Consider the following 19,500-nt stretch of genomic DNA (forward strand, 5'->3'; position numbering starts at 1 on the left):
TCTCCACTTCTGTCTCTTACCATCGTCTCATTCACACACACTTTCAACCTTTGTCTCAGTGCTCAGACTCAGTTTACATTCATTCATTCTCTCTCTCTCTCTTGCTATCTCCCTCCTTGTTGCTCTCTTTTTGCATTCCATTGGCTGTAACACAGTAGTAGATGCAGAACAACAAAGTTCACCAGCAGCATTACATGAGATCTCCTCTCCTTGTCTGCCAGAGTCCGTAAGAGCGCCCGTGGGTGGGTGTGTCTGCCTCCTGTCTGTCTCTGATACAAGATCGCGAGGGAAGGTTGATTTGCATAGCGGACTCATGCGCTACAATTGGCTACATTCTCCCACATCCAGAACCCAAAGAAAACAACAACAAAATCCAAACTGAACCCAAATGAAAAACAAAAACAGCAATGTTAAATACACTGTCTGAGTTAAGTGCCAACCTTTGGTTTAGTTACAACGATCGATCAACATTGGTAAATTCTTTAATAACTTTACATTGGCCAGTTTTTCAGTAAGGACTTTGTTATTTTATATCATATTAAATAGATTAAAGCATATAATGAATGTACTCTACACATGTCAGAATGCTACTCTGTAAGGGGGGGCAACTATGTGAGAGTGAATCAAGTTGTAACTGTCCATAACTGTAATAACTGTTCATACCTGCGTTACAACTGAGGAATGGTTGACATCTCCGTGAATAAGATAGCTCACTGGCTGAAAATATACCTCTAATACATATATATCATATAAAGCATATTCATATTAGACATGTCACTTGTCTCAGGCTGAAGATGAGCACTTCCTATTCACATCTGAGGGTCAGTGGGAGAGAGGAATAATAAAGTGTGAATTCATGAGTGCCATTGAAGTTCACCTGAGGCCTAAAGTAAAGCAGACTCCGTCGACTCCTCGCCAGCTACTGCGCCCTCCAGAGAGCACTTCCCAGTCCAAATTAGCCTCCGGCAAGTGCACTTCTGCCGAGAAACCTTCGCAAAGTGCACTCGAGTCGCGGCCCATTCTCACTGATAAAGCCTAAGAGAAGGGCGGCCTAATCTAATTCTCTCCCTCCTCCCTCTCTCCACACTCCTCCTCTGTTGGCCTGTTGCTGGCGCTACTGTTGCCTGTTAGAAAGAAAGGAAGGAAGAAAGAAAGAAAGAAAGAAAGAAAGAGGCAGAAAGGAAGTAAGAAAGACAGAAAGCAGAGAAAAAGGAAGCGCTTGTCTTGTTTAATCTCCCGGTAGAAACGGGAGAGCTGTCATTAGGTCGGCGAGCGTTTTGGGGGCGGAAACTCCAGCTAGACACTTGTGAAGTGCACTCCACTCCTCTTTGAAATGCAGACATGAGGAAGTACCACTTTAAGTTTATCAATATTCATTAATTATCATTATCAACATTCCATAAGGTCTTATTAATTAACATACAGGTTTCATACATGAGTTTTTCTGTACATGACTTTTAGTTATTAGAGAGTTCAGTCTCGGACGGGTTTACTGTGCGCGCACACAGGAAAGAAAACCAAACCAAACCAAAAAAACAAACAAAAACAAAACATGGCCGTCCCTCTGAAACGGACCCAGTTCAGGTGCGTGTGTGCGTCCATCAGGAAATGCCCGTGAAGAAAGAGGAAGAGGCGTGGCTACTTGTGTAAGAGCCTCCCCCTGAGCTGTGGAGAGTTCAGGTCCCTCCGAGAGAGTCCCGGTCAGACTGCGCAGGGAAACCCCCAGAAAGGCCCAGGGGGAGAGAACAACAGTCCTGGGAAGTAGAGGGGGAGGTTGAGGTTGTAGTTGGGGGGTCAGAGTGACTGCATAGACAGAGTAGTGGACTAAGGGGGGGAGGGGGGAGGGGGTAGGGGAGGGGGGCGAAGCAAGGTGCTGCAGGCGGCGAGGGAGGCTCTACGTCAGTACGGATGTGCGTGTGCCTGTCGTGTGCGTGCATGTGTTTTGCGTGTGCACGTCGTATGGGAGGAGGGGGAGGAGGGAGGAGGGGGAGGGAGAGGGGAGGAGAGGGTTGAGGGTCGATCCTCCTGAGCCAATCCCAGGTCCGTCGTGGCGAGGTCGCCGACGACCCCGGCCGCCGCTGCCCTATGACATGCCTGTTGTGTCTGTGTGTATGTGTTTCGGGAGGGGCGGGAGGGGCGGGAGGGACGGGGGGGGGGGGGGGGGGGGGGGGGAGACATCAGTGAAGCAGAGCAGGACTCTGGTCAGAAGACAGCTTGACCCCCGTCAGACACAGCCAGAAGCTCCCTGCACCACTGGACAGCTCCTGGACAGGGGGAGGGAGGACAGCATGGTAAACAGGTCAGGACAGCAGCTCATATACACAACAGGCAGCAAGTAAAGGGTTTGTTTGGGCAGTTTAAAGGAAAATATCAGTGTGTACTCGCTGTTCTGTTTAACAGCATCCACATACCTGTTTTACATTTAAAATATCAATAACTCTTTACCATTTCCCAGTCTGATTGTTGTTATTTGGGGCATTTGGGGACTGGACTCTTTCAAATTTCGCTTTCCAATTTCCACTGGAGCATTGGCTTGCCTGCAAACTACTTACCAAATGAAGGGTTTCATTTCAAAACACCATATATCTATTTCCCTGTCCTGTTGTCAGTTTTGCCATTGCTTAATATTCAAAACACACAGATGATTGCATCCTCTAAATAGCTGCTATTTTGTAAGTGAAGATAGCTGAAGAGAGCTGACAACTTCAATGATATTTCCTTCATACCAGCAATCATTTTGTCAGAGGGGGATTTTATGAGCAGCGTGCAGCAACATGTGCCATGCAGCCCCCTCCCTCTTGCCCAGCATGTGCACACAGACACACACACACACACACACACACACACATGCACGGCACATGCTCTTCATGCTACCTCACTATCTAACTTTAGATGCCAAGACATGTTTTGAGCCGACTGGCAGCAGGTGAAATGCCTCCAAAAAGAAAATTCAGACACTGGACTCGCCATCATTAGAATAAACCATGAGGCTGGCGGGCAGGTGCCACATGATGATGTCACTGATGACACTGCATCAAGAAAATCAAGGAGGCAGACATGTTGAGGACGTGCTCTTTGATGTTGGATGGTGTTGAAAGGCTGGGGAGCTAGTTTCCACAGCAGCTGATAGCAGCTGTTGGTTTGTGCAACAGTCTGGAGTGGAGTGTTCACTGTTTTTATTTTGAATACTTTGCACTGTTGTAGCAACTATTCATTATTTGTTTTTATTGGTGTTCATTTGTCATTGTCTCTTTACATGTTTTCAATTTGCTGATCTGCTTTCAATTTCTCCCTGGTGCCATTGTTCCTTAACTTCTCGTTTTTATATTCCCATTATCTTAAAATTAAGTAGGATTTGTTGGTAATTTCATTCGTGTGTGTGTGTGTGTGTGTGTGTGTGTGTGTCTGCTCATATAGTTGTGGGAGTAATTTGGTGGATGTGGTTGGAGTGTTTTGGGGCCACAAACACAATCTTCTTTGGGGCCTTTAGGGTCATGTCACATTGTTCAAATGGTGCGTATCTCCTTTTGGAATGACACTCTTCATTATTTACTATTCTATCCTAGAAAGCTAGTAGAAGGACCGCATGTTGTTCACTGAAGTTGGACCCAGTTGGATACCACAACACTCCCACAGTACAGGGAGGTGTGATTTTTACACTCTGAAACCACAGAAGAAGTGTAAAAATCAGTGATGGCACTTCTGCTTGTCAGTCTGTTTTCTGCCATTAAGTCGCATTCTGCCGCAACAACTCCTTAGAGGCTGCGGGATGTGAACAAACCAGAAAGCTTTGCACTCTCTGTAGGTGTCACTTCAGCAAGCCATAAAAGTTATAAGCTGGAAAGAAAAGTTTCTGCTGGGTGCCGTGATTAAAATGCCACTCATCCCAGAGCTCGTTCACAGCTCATTCGTGGGCTCAGTCAAGTTATTGCCTGAAAGAAGCAAGGAGGATATTTCTGAACTCAGGTGACGCTGCTGACATTTGGAAAGTTTGCTTATGTGCTTGGGTTGACGAGGAAATCTCTCAGCAGGATCTGACTGCGATGGAGTCTCACACTAAACAGGATTCTATGATCAGTGGAAATTTATGCAATTTTGAATTTTCTGACACCATAACAGATGCAACAGACCCGGCTCAAACAGTATCTGGATGTTGATTTTCTGGTTTGTTTTAAGCCCTATTTGCACTGGACTACTATTATGTGTGGACCTCATGTAATGAATTATCCCCCAACCCCTTCGCACAGGATAATGACATGCGCTGAGATCACCGGTGCCTTGAATACAATTGTATAAGGTCAAGATTGTACAATTTCTCATTTCTTGATTTAACAAAGCAAAACTTAAAGTTTGAGCTGAAAAATTCCACTACTGCCTCCATTTTTCATGACAGGAGGAAGATAGAAAGACGAAGAAGACGAAGAAAAAAAATAAGTTGCATGCCAGAAACACCATCTTCATGGCAGGCAATTTCAAATCACTGGAGGTCCACAGGTAATACTAGTTATGTGCAAATAGGGCTTTAGCCTACTTATATACCAGATGAGTGCGGTTTGTCACAAAGTGCAACAAAATGTTTGCCAGAATATCAATAAAATAACATGAAATAATTTGAAATCCAATTTGGTATACTATAAATTGTCCAGAAACCCACTCATCTGGTACTCCAAGTACCTTAAACCAAAAAAAGAAATGTTTAAGCAGGTCTGGACAGTCTTTAGGTGATCACTGGTATTTTCCTTTAAGATCACAGTCGTAACTTTCTATGCACTCAGTGCAGTGTTTACCTGTGAAGCAGTGGAGGGAAGTGGTGATGAGAAGGTGTTGTGATGAGGAGGATGGAGGTGATGATAGTGGTGGAATAGCGACAGGGACTCAGAAGAGAGGAAGTAAGCAAGGAGAGGCACTGACATCTGCCTGCTTCACCTTTGAGAGAAAGAGAGAGAAAGAGGGGAAGACAGGGGGAGAGCGAGAGAGAGCGGGAGGACAGATTGGAAATCAGAAAAGCGAGACAAAAGGAAGAGTCAAGACAAACGGGACGGGGGAAGAGAGCAGAGGGAAAAGCAACGTGTAAAGTGCCGAGGTGGGACATCAGGCGGGTGCAGTTTAAGAGCGCAGCCACAGGGAGGCAGCAGAGCACAGGAGGTCAGACTCACAAAGCTGCGTGTTGCAGTGAGGCGGCTGCGGCGCGAGGTCACCACCGTGCCGCTCAGGCTGCGTCCGATTCGCTGCAGGTTTTCCCCGTCGTCAGGCTCCACCCCCAAACGCAGATCCCGCAACACCATTGGCTGGAGAGGGAGAGAAATGTCTGTCAGATGATGGAAAATGGATCCGTGGGTGATCTGTGAAGGTGTGGGGGGATTGTAGCAGAAAGAACGATACGTGTGTGTGTGTGTGTGTGTGTGTGTGTGCGTGTGTGTGCGTGTGTGTGCGTGTTTGTGCGTGTGTGTGTGTGTGCGTGTGAGTGTGTGTGTGTGTGTTCCAAAGACAGAGACTCAGAGAACAAGCATGTCTTTACCTTGTTGAGGTAGGTGGGGGTGCTGGTACAGTCCGTCCCATACACACTCCTCTCCATGTCAGCGCTGGGGGTCTGGGAGCGAGTCTGCCCTCCCACCCTGGATATGAGCCTCTCCGATGGGCTACAGCCTGAAGGAGACACAGGCAGGCTGGAAGTCAACACTCACACATACTAGGATGCTCTACAATAATACACTTTTTGCGTGGATGTCCCCAGTGGGCATCAAAAGCCCTAGCAGTGTTAGTACCATGCTCTATTATGTTCTATTATTAACTTACATGCTGTATAAATATTAAAGTCCCCATGAAATGACCTCCCATTGCTTCTATTTCAGAGAATCTTTCATGGTGACCTTATGCTGCACTAGTAGGCGTACATTTAAATTCCAACCAATAAAACCATCACAGATTTTTGAACAATCCCACCCCTCTGCCCCTCCCATCAAATAAAACTGCCTTTCTCTCCTTGAATCATATTCCATTGGTTTAGACTTTTGAATGATCCCCAAACTGCATTATGTCCCGCCCCAACATCCTGTTTCAACAGGAAATTCATCAAATCAAGGAGGTAAAGATGCATTTCAATACATTTGAGGACTACTACTACTTCATTCAGATTTGTATCAGAGAAGTGGAGATGAGGGGATGACAGCAATGGAACTCAACACTACTTGGTCTTTGTATGTGTGTGTGTGTGTGTGTGTGTGTGTGTACCTGTCTTGCCAGCCAGCAGACTGGCCTGGTAGAGTGAATCCAGCTCAGACAGCTCTGCTTCCTCATGGTCACAGGGGTCGCTGTGCTGCCCAAGGGCATGCTGGGAGCTGTAGTGCCCAGGGGAAGACTGGCAGCTGTAGCTGTAGTTCTGGCCGGAGTGCTGTGGCCTGATGGGAACGCAGCGGTCTGGGGGCGTGTCATATGGCGTCACCACGGCATCTGGGCGGTCCAAGCTCCAGGAGGACCAATGGCGCGTGGCGGTGTCGGGGGCGGCTCCGCAGCTCGGCCAATGGTGAGCGGCGTCGGCGGGGGAGCGGGGCCGGGGGGGCTGCCACAGGGGCGTGAGAGGTTTCCTCTGCCCGGAGGCTTCCGGCAGGGGAGGAGGAGGAGGAGGAGGAGGAGGAGAGGAAGGCGGAGGGGGAGCGTGTGTGTGTGAGGGTTCGAGGTGCGTGTGTGCGGAGTGTGTCTGAGGCCGTGTTTGCGGGCCGTCGGTGTGCGCGGTGTGTGTATCCCAGAGACGCAGAGGAAGCGAGGGCAGGGAGATGGCTAAGTGCTTCCCCAGGGGTCTGACACTCACCCCCCCCGCCTGCAGCAGCTCACACAGCCTCACCCCCGTCCCCTCCCGCCCCTCCTCCTCCCCTCCCTCCCCCCTCCGGGCCGACCCCGGGCCGGCGCCCCCTTCCTCCCCCTGGCCCGAAGGGGCGCAGGGGTGAGCGAGGCTGAGGGTGAGCGGGGGTCGAGGAGGGGGGGGCCTGTAGGGCGGAGGGGGCGGGTCGGGGCCCAGGGCAGCGTCCTGCTTGGCCGTTGCCTGGTCCTCTTCCTCCTCCTGATTGGGCGTCAGCAATATTTGGACCGGGCCAGGCTGTTCACTGGAGGGAGGACACAAGAGAGGGAGCGTGTCAGTCAGCCAGCAGCAGAGAAAAAAACAGAGCTGCTCTGACGTCAGGTGAGTTACTGCATAGAGGAAGGTCACAACCGCATACTAGGATAAACAGACAGAAAACAGACTGAGACACACAAACACATACACACAAGCACACAAACACACACACACACACACACACACACACCACACCACACATACAGAACAAACGAACAAACAGCTAAGAACACGCAATTGACTTAGCCGTGTGCAAGCAAAACACTTCGGTAAAGATGTATGGGATGTTAATGCCTTGCTGATTTCACAGCCATGCTGTTTATGAGTCAGACACAGGCACAAGCTTTGCTTTATTGATCGAAAGATCACTGCAAATACAGCAAACTAACTTTCTGATCCAAACAAATCCAGCTCAAAGACCAAAGATTCAAATTTAATCTCAGCGACTGATTTTGAAAACAGCAATCTACCAGTTGGCCTGGTTATAAAACTGCACAGAGCACTGGTGCAGTATATCAACGCTGAAAATAAATGTGGCTTCTATAGAGTAATTTGGTCTCACTGGGCACTATATTACTTTATTGATTTACATAGCGTTGATATGTGCAGGATATGATATATGTTGAACATTAGTGGATCCTGTCTGAGGGGGATAGGAGGAGAGATGCAGAGGGATGGTATCTATTCTATACTTTATTAGTGTAGAAGTGTGTGTGTGTGTGTGTGTGTGTGTGTCTATGTGTAGGCTGCTAATGTGTTAACGCGTGCCCAGTTGCATTTAGATATAGATGTTTGTGTGTGTGTATAGTAAACTAGTGTCGGTATATTTGTGTGTCTAGTTTTATGTAAGTGTGCGCGCGCCAGTGTGTGTATATGTGTGTGTGTGGGTGCCAACCCCCATCCCCCACATTAACTCTCCCCATCTCTTCCAGCCTTAGTAATTACCCAGCAGGCTTTGCAGCAGCGAGCTATAAATCAGAGGCTTGTGTTGATCAATAGAGGAGAGGAGGAAGGTAATAAAAGAGGAGAGCGCTGAGCTATACCCCTCCTCCTCCTCTTCCTCCTCCTCCCCTTCAGCCCTACTGACAACAGTTAACCAGGCTACTCATACACACAGAGACAGAATAAAACCAACACTACATGACTAATCAAAAAGAGTGAATTAGCAAAAGTAAAAGTGAGTGCCGCATCCAGTCATTTTCCTCAAATTTTGGATGTGCTACCTCACTCTTTTTTGACTAGTCACATTGGATTTGATGTTTTTTGGCTCAGCACTCCTCATACAAGAACTCCATTTCTTTCCCCCTCACAAAAAAAACGAACACATCAGTAGGGAAACAGACGGGTTGACTTAACACACAAACACACCGGCAAAGAACAAAAATAAACCGCAGCACAGGATCTGTGTCTGCGGCGCAGGACAGAAACACACTGACTGACTGCAACTCTACAGCATAGAGACGGACAGATCAGCAGCACACACAGAGCAGAGAGAAGCTTTGGCAGCACATAGATACAAAGAGCAGCACAGCGCAATGAAGGAAAGCAGTGAAGCACAGACAAGCAGAGAGTAACTCACTCTCTCTCTCTCTCTCTCTCTCTCTCTCTCTCTCTCTCTCTCTCTCTCTCTCTCTCGCCCCTCTCTCTCCATAGCAACATAGAGCCTAGCAAAGCAAGTTTTTGCTGCACTGCAACACGCACAAACACAAAGTGGATTAGAAGTTATATACTCCGGTGCGTGTGAGAACACACACACATGCACACGCGCATACACACATACAGCAGGGTATGAGAGTGCAGTGCTGGGGGGTGGGGGAGGGGGGGGGGGGTGTTACAAAACCAAGTGGTCCCGGGACTTTGGACAGCCAGTGCTGAAGACACACACATGAGGGTGTTGAAGTGTTTTTAGACAGCCAGCACCCATAGGACACACACACACGGAGGAGGTCCTGGGGTGGGTTTTAGGACAGGCAGTGCTGAGGACACACACGAAGAAGAAGTGAGGGAGGGAGGAGGGGGTGGGGGGTGGGGGGGGGGGTATTGAGGTGATTTTGAGACAGGCACCGCTGCGGACACATAAGGGGACAGTGGTGGTACCTGCGGGGCCCCTGTGGGCGGGCGCTTCCTGTCTCCCGTTCCATATCCTGTTCCTGCCTGCGTTTGATTGGGCCCCCAGCGCTCCTCATGCACGCAGCTACAGCCAATCCGCTATGAGCGTTAGCCTCATGCAGGGGTCTGAGCACAGCTGAGGATGTTAACAACAGAGCGGGAGATAAAAAAGGAGAAAAGACAGAACGAGAGAGGGGACAGGATGGCAGAGAGGTAGAGAGAGGAGTGAGGGAACGGAGAGGGGGATGGAGAAAAGTGATGAGGGGAAATGAGAAATCAGAAATAGAAGATGAGAGAGGAGTGAAGAGGAAGAAAGAGTTATACAGACAAAGAAATGAGGATGAAAGAACACAGACAAGAGGGACGGGGGACAGAGAAAAGAGAAGCAGAGCAAAAGGAGTGGTTATGAGGGGGCCGGCATGCAATACGCTCCTCTACTGTGTGAGTGTGTGTGTGTGTGTGTGTGTGTGTGTGTGCGTGTGTTTTCTGTACATGTACTGCAAACGTATGAATGTGTACACTCGTATGTGCAGTTAGTAAGTCAAACAGTTGAGGTTAGAAAATGAGGAGCGGAGTTAGGGCTACGTTCACTAATCCACGGACACCGCAGAGTGAAAAGAGGTTTATAGCGGAGAGAGAGCGTTGCGTGATGCGCAGCGTAGTGAACGCAGCCCCGGCGTGCGACTGCGGCCGGTGTTAGTTGGTTTAAAAGACAAAGAAGAAGAAGAAGATGCGGCAAAAGACAACAAAAGAGCAACCATCACCCATCTTGGCTGCCGTGGAGAAGTGCGCGCTGTTTTAAGAGTTTTTAAAAAAAGTTTTAGCCAATAGGAGTTGAGACAGGATGGGAAGGAAGGTTCATGGCAGCTCTGTTGTTGTCGGCTGTGTGTCCTCTAAAGAGCGAGGCAGGTTGGTTGAAGTCGGCCCGAAAACCATTGATACGGATGTGGGAAACCAAATTCCGTTGCGTAATCGCACTGATAGTGATGCCATCTGTTCATCCACAAGTTGTCCTTTCACTTCATCAAGGTTGAGTGTGCTCATAGGGGTGTGCGTGTGTGTGTGTGTGTGTGTGTCGGCTCTGTTTGTGTGTGTGTGTGTGTGTGTGTGTGTGTGTCAGGTACGTAAGGCTGAACCATAGACACACTGAAGCACACACAGTAGGACAGACAGGACACAACATCATAATCCCTGATCTAGAGTTAGGTAGCGCTGGGCTGGAGGGGAAATCCTGCACACCTACTGTTCATACAAGGCTCACACACTCACACACACACACAGACACACACACACACACACACATACACACACACAGAAATATATTTTGAGGACAGATGGACACACACATTTTGTGAACACAGGACCACAAACTCAAATATACATAAAGGCACACACACACATACAGGATCATACAGGAACACACACATTTTGTGAACACAGGAACACGCATACACACATAAACATACATACATATACAGGAACATACACACACATACCCATATTTTATGAACACAAGAAAACACACATACACAAACACACAAACTCACACATATTTTTTTGAACACAGGAACACATACACACACATTAAGACACACAAATATCCATACAGGAACATACAGGAACACGCACACAGAGAAACACATTTTGTGGACCACACACACACACACACACACACACACGTTGTGAGCTCCCTAGGGTTTGACTGGGACACCGGAGCTTTGACCTTGGACCAGGATTGTGATTCCAATCCCTTTAAACGGGAACCCGACTGAGAGAGATTCCCACCTAGCCCAGGTCAGAAACCATCACACAGGATTTTCCATGTTGGGAAAACACAGCGGCTAGATCTAACAGGGATTTGCTCTCTGCTGGCTACTACACTGAGCCCAGCTGGAATTGTTAGAGGGCATTCACACACACACACACACACACACACGCTCAGTACTGTAAATAAACACACGCATTCTGACATACAAGCACACAGCCTATAATCAGTCATTATACTTTACACACGGATAACACACACAACCAAAATATGTGTCCTAGCGTAACACACACTGAACTAAATAGATAATAGACAGCTAATAGACAGACTGACAGATGGAGAGACAGACGAACAGATGGGGACGAGGACGAAGAGGAGGTCAGACAGAAGCACAGACACACGAGTCACTGTGACGGCTCAGCTAGACAACAGGTGATAATATGGCCTTAAAGCTGCACTAGGCAAGACTTTTATGTGAGAATACACCCGCCTTATCGGCCTAAATCAAACAAAGCGGGGCTCTAATAGAGAAGAGTTTCACATCAACCTCTAACTGAGACTCAGCCCGATTTACTGGTGGGACATCTTTTCAGTGACAAATTGAAACTTAACGAGTGAAATACAAAAGTGTCTCCTAAACAGCAGCAGAGTTACAGTTTACTGACAATAAACCACAATATTCAGTTACCTCTCTCTCTTCCAATGTGTGAAGTTGCCTAGTACAGCTTTAAATACAGTTTGTCCCTCTAACCTCACTAATCTCTGTCCTCGCCTCCTCCTCTTCTTTTACCTCCATCAATCTCAATCCCTCTGTCCCTGTCTAACTTTTACCCCTCTCCCCTTCCTCCTCCATCCCTCCCTCCCTCATTCTTTCCCTCCACCCCTGCTCCATCCATACCCTGGTGTTGGAGCTGGTCCAGGTCCATGAATTTGCTGGGTTTGGGGTTGAATCCCATGGCCGCCTCCCTCTCCGCCTCCCTCCGCCTCTGCTGCTCCTGCTGGCGGGCTCTCCTCGCCACCTCCTCCTGCAGCTCGTCCAGCTCGCTGCGCCCTGAGCCTGCACGCACGCACACACACACACACACACACACACACACACACACACACACACATGCACACGAACAAGACAACATGTAAACACACAGGAAAGAGAGTATCAGAGTAATTCATTCACATGTAAATCAAATGGTTGCTATGATTTGTTAAAATAACAATAAATGCATGTTACACACACACACACACACACACACACACACACACACACACACACATATACACACCTATGTTGGTGCCGCCGCTCCAGCTGGGTGAAGCTAGCTCCTGCAGGATGGCACCGCTGCTCTTCGACTTGGGCACCGAGCGCCACGAAGGCCCTGACATCAGCACCCGCTTCTGCTGCCCCACCTCCCTGGAGAGAGAGAGGGAACATGCGTGAGAGAGAGAGAGAGAGAGAGAGACGCAGGATGGAAAAAAAAATGTTGGCAATGCAGATCGCACGTCCCTGGATAAATCTGTATATTGATTGATTTGATATTATTGGACCATTTGTTGTTGTTAATGTCACATTTGTATTTCATGCCAATAAAGCACCTTTGAAGAGAAATTGATTTGAAAAAATGCAGCGAGAGAGGCAGAGAGACAGAAAGAGACAGAGAGAGACAGGGAGAGAGAGAGAGAGAGAGAGAGAGAATGAGACAGTGAAAGAGAAAGAGAGAAAGGAAGAGAGAGGGAGGGCAGGAGGAGGCAGAAAGAGAAACCTGAACTCTGAGGCTACTGAATTGCTGATGCTAAATACTGGAGCTGCGTATATAATATTTAATGTCTTGTGAAACATTACTGTATAACTGTGAAATTGCAAACATAAAGTATAGATATATGCATACTGTATAGCGTGAGTACAATGCATGAGTATGTTTTGTAACGAGTGATTAAATGTTTAAAGGTATGTGTGTGCAATAGTGTTTGTGTGTGTGTGTGTGTGTGTGTGTGTGTGTCATCTACCTGTCAGGGCTGCTGCTGTTCCTCTCGCTGCTCTCGTAGCCACTTTCCATCCTCTGAATGAGCCGCGGCTGATGCTCCACCCCTCTCAGAGGCGGGGGGGCGGGGGGGCCCATCGTCCTGCCACCGCCCAGCGACCCGGCCGGCCCGGCCAGCCCGGCCAGCCCAGGCCCCGGCTCCGCGTCCCCCGTCTCCCTCCCTCCCGCCACCTCCGCCAGCCCCTGCTGCACGGGTGGAGCGGGTCCCGCCGAGAGCAGGGGGTCCCGGGGCTCCAGATAGGGAGGGGGACCGGGCAGGGTGCTGTAGCCCAGCGGGGAGCCTCTCTGCCGGGTGAAGATGCTGTCGATATTCAGGGCCTCTCTCCTGGGCCTCCAGGCTGGCCTGTAGCGCCCTCCAGAAGAACTACAGAGGGGGGCAGGAAGGACAAACAGACGGACGGATGGATGGATGGATGGATGGATGGAGGGGAGCAGAGAGTGTTACACAGGATATTACAGGAATATAACACTGCAGTGCAAAACAGTACATTCCCCTGGTCCCTAGGTATAATAGGCTTAAACTCAATAAACTACAAGTGTGTTAGACTAAATAGGACATCTCTAGTGCAGCAGCAAATGTGCTGTGTGGCTGTGTGAAATGAATATGTTTTTTTTTGCCTCTTGCTAGACAGATATCATCAGGAAAATGCTGACTATAGATACATACAGGTCATCTGGGTACTTGCAGGGTATAGCTAACTGCATAGACGGCCAAATATATAAAAGAGATGGCCAAATATGTAAAAGTTGATATCAATAACATGACGTAGAAAAAACAGACGTTTGCATGGTTTGAATGGGAATTTAGGTTCTAAGTTCTATGCCGTAGCCCCCGTACCTGGACTTGCTCTCGCTGCTGGTGCTTTCATCCTCCCAGTGGGGGCCCCCGGTCCCTCCCTCGCAGCCCCCCACCCCCGAGGAAGAGGAGGAGGAGAGGGGACGAGAGGACGAGGAGGAGGAGGTGAGCGGCCGGCGGGAGGAGAGGAGGAACACGGCCGTCTCCTTGTACTCCTGCAGAGGAGGAGAGGGAGGGCGGGGAGGACCCTCCACTGCTGACTCTGAACGTGAGAGAGAGAGAGAGAGGAGAAAGTAAATCCAATAACATTTTATTTATCCCACAGGGGGCAATTATGTAAGCAGCAGTGCAAGTAAATATGAGAATAACCACTAACGAGGCACACAACCTGAAGAGTCTGCAGTAATGAAGCACAAGAACAAAGGCAGACGACGAAAGAGAGGCAGGAGCTTAACTTCAACTCAAACTTGAAAACTGACCTTTATTTGCTACTTCTTGTACCCGCAACATGTACCGTACTGTAGCACTTGCTTTGAACTCCCTGCACAAAGCTACGTTCACTTGCTTATGCTGCATTCACGTCATAACGGATTAACCCTCGACAGTTAAAGGCAATGATTGGAAGTGTTTGCACATTTGAACTTGTTTGAAGCTGTCAAGGTGTCATGACAGAAGTTTTCTGTGGACAAACTTTGGTTGCTCCTTATCAGGTCTTTCAAATACAGATGCACTTACATTTGAGTTCATGTTTTACAAAATGACTTACAGTATGTAATGAAAATTGTTCAGTTTGTTTGTTTCATTTGAAATCAATATATCAATCCCTAAAGGATAGGGATGGAATGATATATCGAAATTCACTATATCGCAAACAGCTTGCCCATCACAATTTCACAAGCTCTCCATCCAAATGATATTTTTTGCACTTTGTAATGACATTTTTAAATAGTTTACATTCTGGCAAGCCAGTGCCATCGATAGAAAGATCTGAGGCTCAGACATAAACATAATTCTGCACAGTCAGTCTTTGTGTTTGTATCGAATTGTGAATCCCACATCGCGTATCGAATCGTATCGTGAGATAAGCATATCGTCCCATCCCGACTAGAGGAATTGCCTTGTTGGTCAGAAGTCAGAGAAATCAGGTCTTTGCCATTCTGGGACGTGAGTGCCGCATTACCTCCGGCGTCGGCGCCGTGCGGGGGGTTGCCGATGTCGTGGTTACAGACCACCGTGGTCTGCGATTCGCTGGAGAGGTGGCTGCCCGTGGACTGGTGGAGGGAGCGGCTGCGAGAGGCGCGGTGGCTGGAGCTGTCCGTCGACGAGTCCGTGCGAGTGTCGCTGGAGATGGACGGCTCCCGGCCTGAGAGAGAAGGAGAGAGAGAGAGAGAGACAGAGGGGGATGACAAAGAGAGAAACAAAGCAGAGTGAATCAAGAAGGCTGACCTGTGACCTCTGATTAATCCTGCACCTCCATATGTTTACTGTGAAAGGCAGGACAACAAGTCCAGGCTTTGCAGCATATGAAAACAGAAGTTGGATTATGATCTTATCTGATGTATGTTATCTTTGCTGTACCGGAGTCCTCGCTGTCGTAGCCGGCCTTGCTGCAGTGCTGGAGATCCAGCTGCGGGTTGGAGCCGGAGCAGGGGTTGGGGCTCTCCTGCGATACCACCGGCGTCCCGCGGGGGTCAGCGTAGAGCAGCAGCAGGGGCTGGTAGTGGCCCTTGATACAGCGGGACACCACGTCCTTCCACTTAGGGCCGATCTGGAGGTGCAGCAGGGGGGAACACACACACAAACACACACAGACACAAACGCATATACACACACACGCGCGCGTGCACACACACACACACCCGCACACACACATTCAGTAAGTAAAGCAATCCCTTTTAAGATATAACATTACACATATTCCACCAAAAGTAGAAGGTCAACAGAAGAACAAACACCCTGTGCTGCTGTATATCATTATCAATATCATATTATCCCACTTCTTCAGCAGCATAATAATCTCAGATGATCCTCAGTGTGCAGTGACTGACAGAATGATCAAGGACATATAGAGTTCAGGTTCAATTTATATGACACTTTCATACAGCAAGCAAGCCACGGTTCCCTCTATTTATTCTGCACAGCAAGAAACTTGACTTTGGCTGTAAGCATTCCAAAACATAATTCATGCTTTAATCACACAGTATTACAAGGTAAGAGCAGTTGTAGCGCTGCAGCCTGCATCAGAACCTACCATGCACAGGGATCATAACCATAAACGACCCCAAGTTATTGCTGCTACAAAAAAAGGACCATGCAGCACGTAGCCCCTAACGTCCCTGCTCCCGTAGGGACGAGTAGCAAAAGATGTATAACGCACATACACCTCCCCCCTCCCCCCGGTGTTAAACCACAGTATGCAGAGTCCAAACTGAGTCTCACCTCTTTGACGTGGGCGTCGTCGAAGTACATCCACTTGCGTATCTTGGTCTGGAAGAAGAAGGTGGAGTAGTGCTTGCCGTAGTAGCACACCATGCCCACCAAGTAGAGCTCCGCCTGGCGAGCCCTCTCCTCCGTCACACGGTAGAACAACTAGAGAGAGAGAGGGAGAGAGAGAGAGGAGGGGAGGGGGGAGGAGACAGTGAGGACGAGAGAGAGAGAGCGAGAGGGAGAGGAAGGGGAGAGGTGTATGGGGGGGTGAGGGAAAGTGAGAAAGAGACAGCAGAGTTAATGTGAATACAAGCACATTTTTGCACACCCCAGTATATATATGATGTAATCCTTCACATACTGTCCTTTCTCACACTCTCATGTTCCTCACATTGATCTTACGTCTCAGCGAGTTCTGCTGCTGCGGATAGTACCGCTGCTGTTTCGCACATCCTGTGAGTGCTGGAATCCATACTTTTTCACACATTTTCAGTAACACATTCCTACTTAATATGTCTGAGTGTCTGAGTTGCCAGTTTGAGTATGTTTATATAACCTCCTTTTGCTATATTCTTACTTATATCCTGTTCTTATTTTGATGTATCCTATTTTACTTGCTGCAGCAATGGACCATAGGGATCATTAAAGTCTAGTGTAATCTAATCGAATCGAATCGAATCGAATCGAATCGAATCTAAGATAATCTAATCTAATCTAATCTAATCTAATCTAATCTAATCTAATCTAATCTAATCTAATCTAATCTAATCTAATCTAATCTAAGTAATAGAGTAACAAAGTGAAAGAGAGTAACAGCAAAGCAGAATAGGAGAAAGAGAGAGAAAGGAGATAGGGGACACAAGGTGAGAGAGAGAGAAAGAGAGAGAGACAGAGAAAGAGAGAGAGAGAGAGAGAGAGCGACTGACTAACACAAAAACAGAAATCAGACTCGTGTTTAACGACTAGCATCGTCTAACGACAGCGGGCTGAAAACGAGAGACGGAACAGCGGGCCAAGAAGATGGAAGATAGAAGGAAAACATGATTCAATATAAAACATATTCATATTCATTGATCCATTATTCATAGATATCATTTCAGAACGCTGCTAGAGACGGGTTACAGTGGCAGGCATTAAAATGCATTAACATTAGTCAGTCGTGTGACGGCGTATCAGGGGTCCTATGCGTGAATGTGTGTGTGTGTGTGTGTGTGTGGTGTGAAATCTGTGACATGTGACAGGGGGATTGTAGCCTAAGCTTTAAATGACACTAGCAGAAGCAGAGTCTGTGGATGGAACGTGACGTGTGTGTTATTTACGTATGTCTGATGTGTGGTTTTCTGGGTGTTTGCTGGCGTCTGTGTGTGTGTGTATTTGTGCGTGTGTATGCATGTGTTAGGCTACAGCTTATGCGTGTGTGTGTGTGTGTGTATGTGTGTGTGTGTGTGTGTTGGGAGGGGACTGGCGCGGGTTATCAGGATGTGCTGCATGTGTGTATTCGTATGTGTGTTGTGCGTGTATGTGTGCGTGTCTGTGCATCTGTGTATTTGTATGTGTGTATGTGCCTTTGAGAGTGTGTGTCTCTGAGCATGTGTGCTTGTGTTAGATTTTTGGTATGCATGTATATGCGTGTGTGTGTGTGTGTGTGTGTGTATGGACATGCATTCTTGTGTGTGTCTTAGTTGTTTGGATCATACATTGGCATCAGTCATGGCCAATCACATCAACTCTTCTCATCCATTTTAAAAGCAGTGCACTTCCTGACTGTTTCATAATGGAGAGGAGAGTCCAGATTCTGAGAGTCCAGACCAGCTTCTGCAATGTTCTTGTCCAGAAGGTGCAGAGTCACAAGGTGTGAATTCACAGCAGCCCAAATATGGCACCAAGGGCAGATGATGTCCATGAATTCACATTTCTGGAGATATTGAAAGCCCGGTCAGCGGTCACCATGTTTTCCGTGTAAAATGTGTTTCCAATATTTTGTTAGATGCCTGTCGTTTGTTTTACTTATTAAAGTGGCTCCGTTCAGTTAGTCATAATTGGCTATGTTTACATGCAGTAAAGCAATAGTCTGTTTAAAACTGACAACTCCCCATAATAATCCTGTTTACATTTCGATTATCCAGAGAGAATTGTGGATTTGTGTTTTTTTCTTAAAAAACACACGAAAATAGGGCCCTTTGTGTGTGCCTCTCCACGTGTGTGTGGGTGTGTGTTTGTGTACAGCTTGTGTCTGCCTATGTGTGTGTGTGTGTTTGTCTGCATGTGTATGTAAGTATGTGTGCTTCTGTAATACATATACAGTGTATATCATAAATATATAAATATATTTTATGATATACCTGTGTCTGTGTTTCTGCATTTGTGTTTGTGTCTGGGAGTGCGTGTTTGGGCGGGCATGCTCATGCGCTCGCTTGTGTGTATAAGAGCGTGTGTGTGTGTGTGTGTGTGTGTGTGTGTGCGCGTGCCCCTTACATCCCCCAGACGCAGACAGGTCCCCAGGCTGTGGATGACATCCTCTGCCAGGTCGGAGTGGTCAGAGTCCCACACCAGGCCGATGGACACGATCTCCGGCGAGTTCATCAGCACCCGGCGGATACGCAACACCTCCCCGCAGTTACTCTGATGGAGGGAGGGAGGGGGGGGAGGGAGAGAGGGAGAGGGGGCAGAGCAGGGAGGGGGAAAAAAAAGGAGAGCGTGATCAAACGGGTTTTTTCATCCTGTGTTATGAGGCACAGTGTGACATTGGTGCACGTCGCTAAAACCATCCCTTTATTTGGCAGCGCTGAACACACACACACACACACACACGCAAATATGTACGCGCGCACGCACGCCGATACACACACACACGCATAAACCGAATGGCAGGAGAATGAGGGGCAGAGATAAAAGGCAGGAGAAAAGAGGAGATGATGAAAGGATTGAAAGAGACAGAGGAGAGAGAGAGAGAGGGGAGAGGGAGGAGAGGGAGAGAGAGAGAGGGCAGGGCAGAGAGAGAGAAAGGCAGAGGAAGAAGCAGTGTGCTGAGTTGTATTTGTCCCTTGGGCCTTCTGTTGAGTTCAGAACCGTGTGTTCTGAATCCTTCCTTTGAGTCATGACCCACCGCAGAGCTGGTGCACACACACACACACAAAACCGCACACACATGCACACACACACGCATGCACACAGGGCTGGCAGAGCGGGCACGGAAACAGCCTGAGAACACCCTGGCAACCAGACACTTTGCCAGCACACAATCCAACACAACACA

At 48.1% G+C, this 19,500-nt stretch overlaps 1 protein-coding gene across 1 annotated transcript in view; it reads right to left on the minus strand.

Annotated features, from left to right (window-relative positions):
* Positions 1-2,177: 2,177 nt before the first annotated feature.
* Positions 2,178-19,500, minus strand: part of usp54b (ubiquitin specific peptidase 54b) — a 33,490-nt gene continuing 16,167 nt past the window's right edge. The window contains exons 7-19 of the mRNA XM_071523993.1: positions 18,720-18,866; positions 16,257-16,406; positions 15,396-15,585; positions 14,998-15,180; positions 13,860-14,079; positions 12,993-13,385; positions 12,266-12,444; positions 11,884-12,042; positions 9,209-9,356; positions 6,232-7,100; positions 5,519-5,646; positions 5,157-5,288; positions 2,178-2,264 (exon numbers count right to left, since the gene is read on the minus strand). Coding sequence (XP_071380094.1) covers positions 2,178-2,264; positions 5,157-5,288; positions 5,519-5,646; positions 6,232-7,100; positions 9,209-9,356; positions 11,884-12,042; positions 12,266-12,444; positions 12,993-13,385; positions 13,860-14,079; positions 14,998-15,180; positions 15,396-15,585; positions 16,257-16,406; positions 18,720-18,866 — 2,985 coding nt within the window. The remainder of the gene's footprint in view (positions 2,265-5,156; positions 5,289-5,518; positions 5,647-6,231; positions 7,101-9,208; positions 9,357-11,883; positions 12,043-12,265; positions 12,445-12,992; positions 13,386-13,859; positions 14,080-14,997; positions 15,181-15,395; positions 15,586-16,256; positions 16,407-18,719; positions 18,867-19,500) is intronic.

Source organism: Centroberyx affinis, unplaced genomic scaffold (assembly GCF_046629955.1).
Source record: "Centroberyx affinis isolate AG114_WGS23_722 - 3 ecotype Tasmania unplaced genomic scaffold, CSIRO-AGI_Caff_v1 ptg001131l_1, whole genome shotgun sequence".
Lineage (NCBI taxonomy): Eukaryota > Metazoa > Chordata > Actinopteri > Beryciformes > Berycidae > Centroberyx > Centroberyx affinis.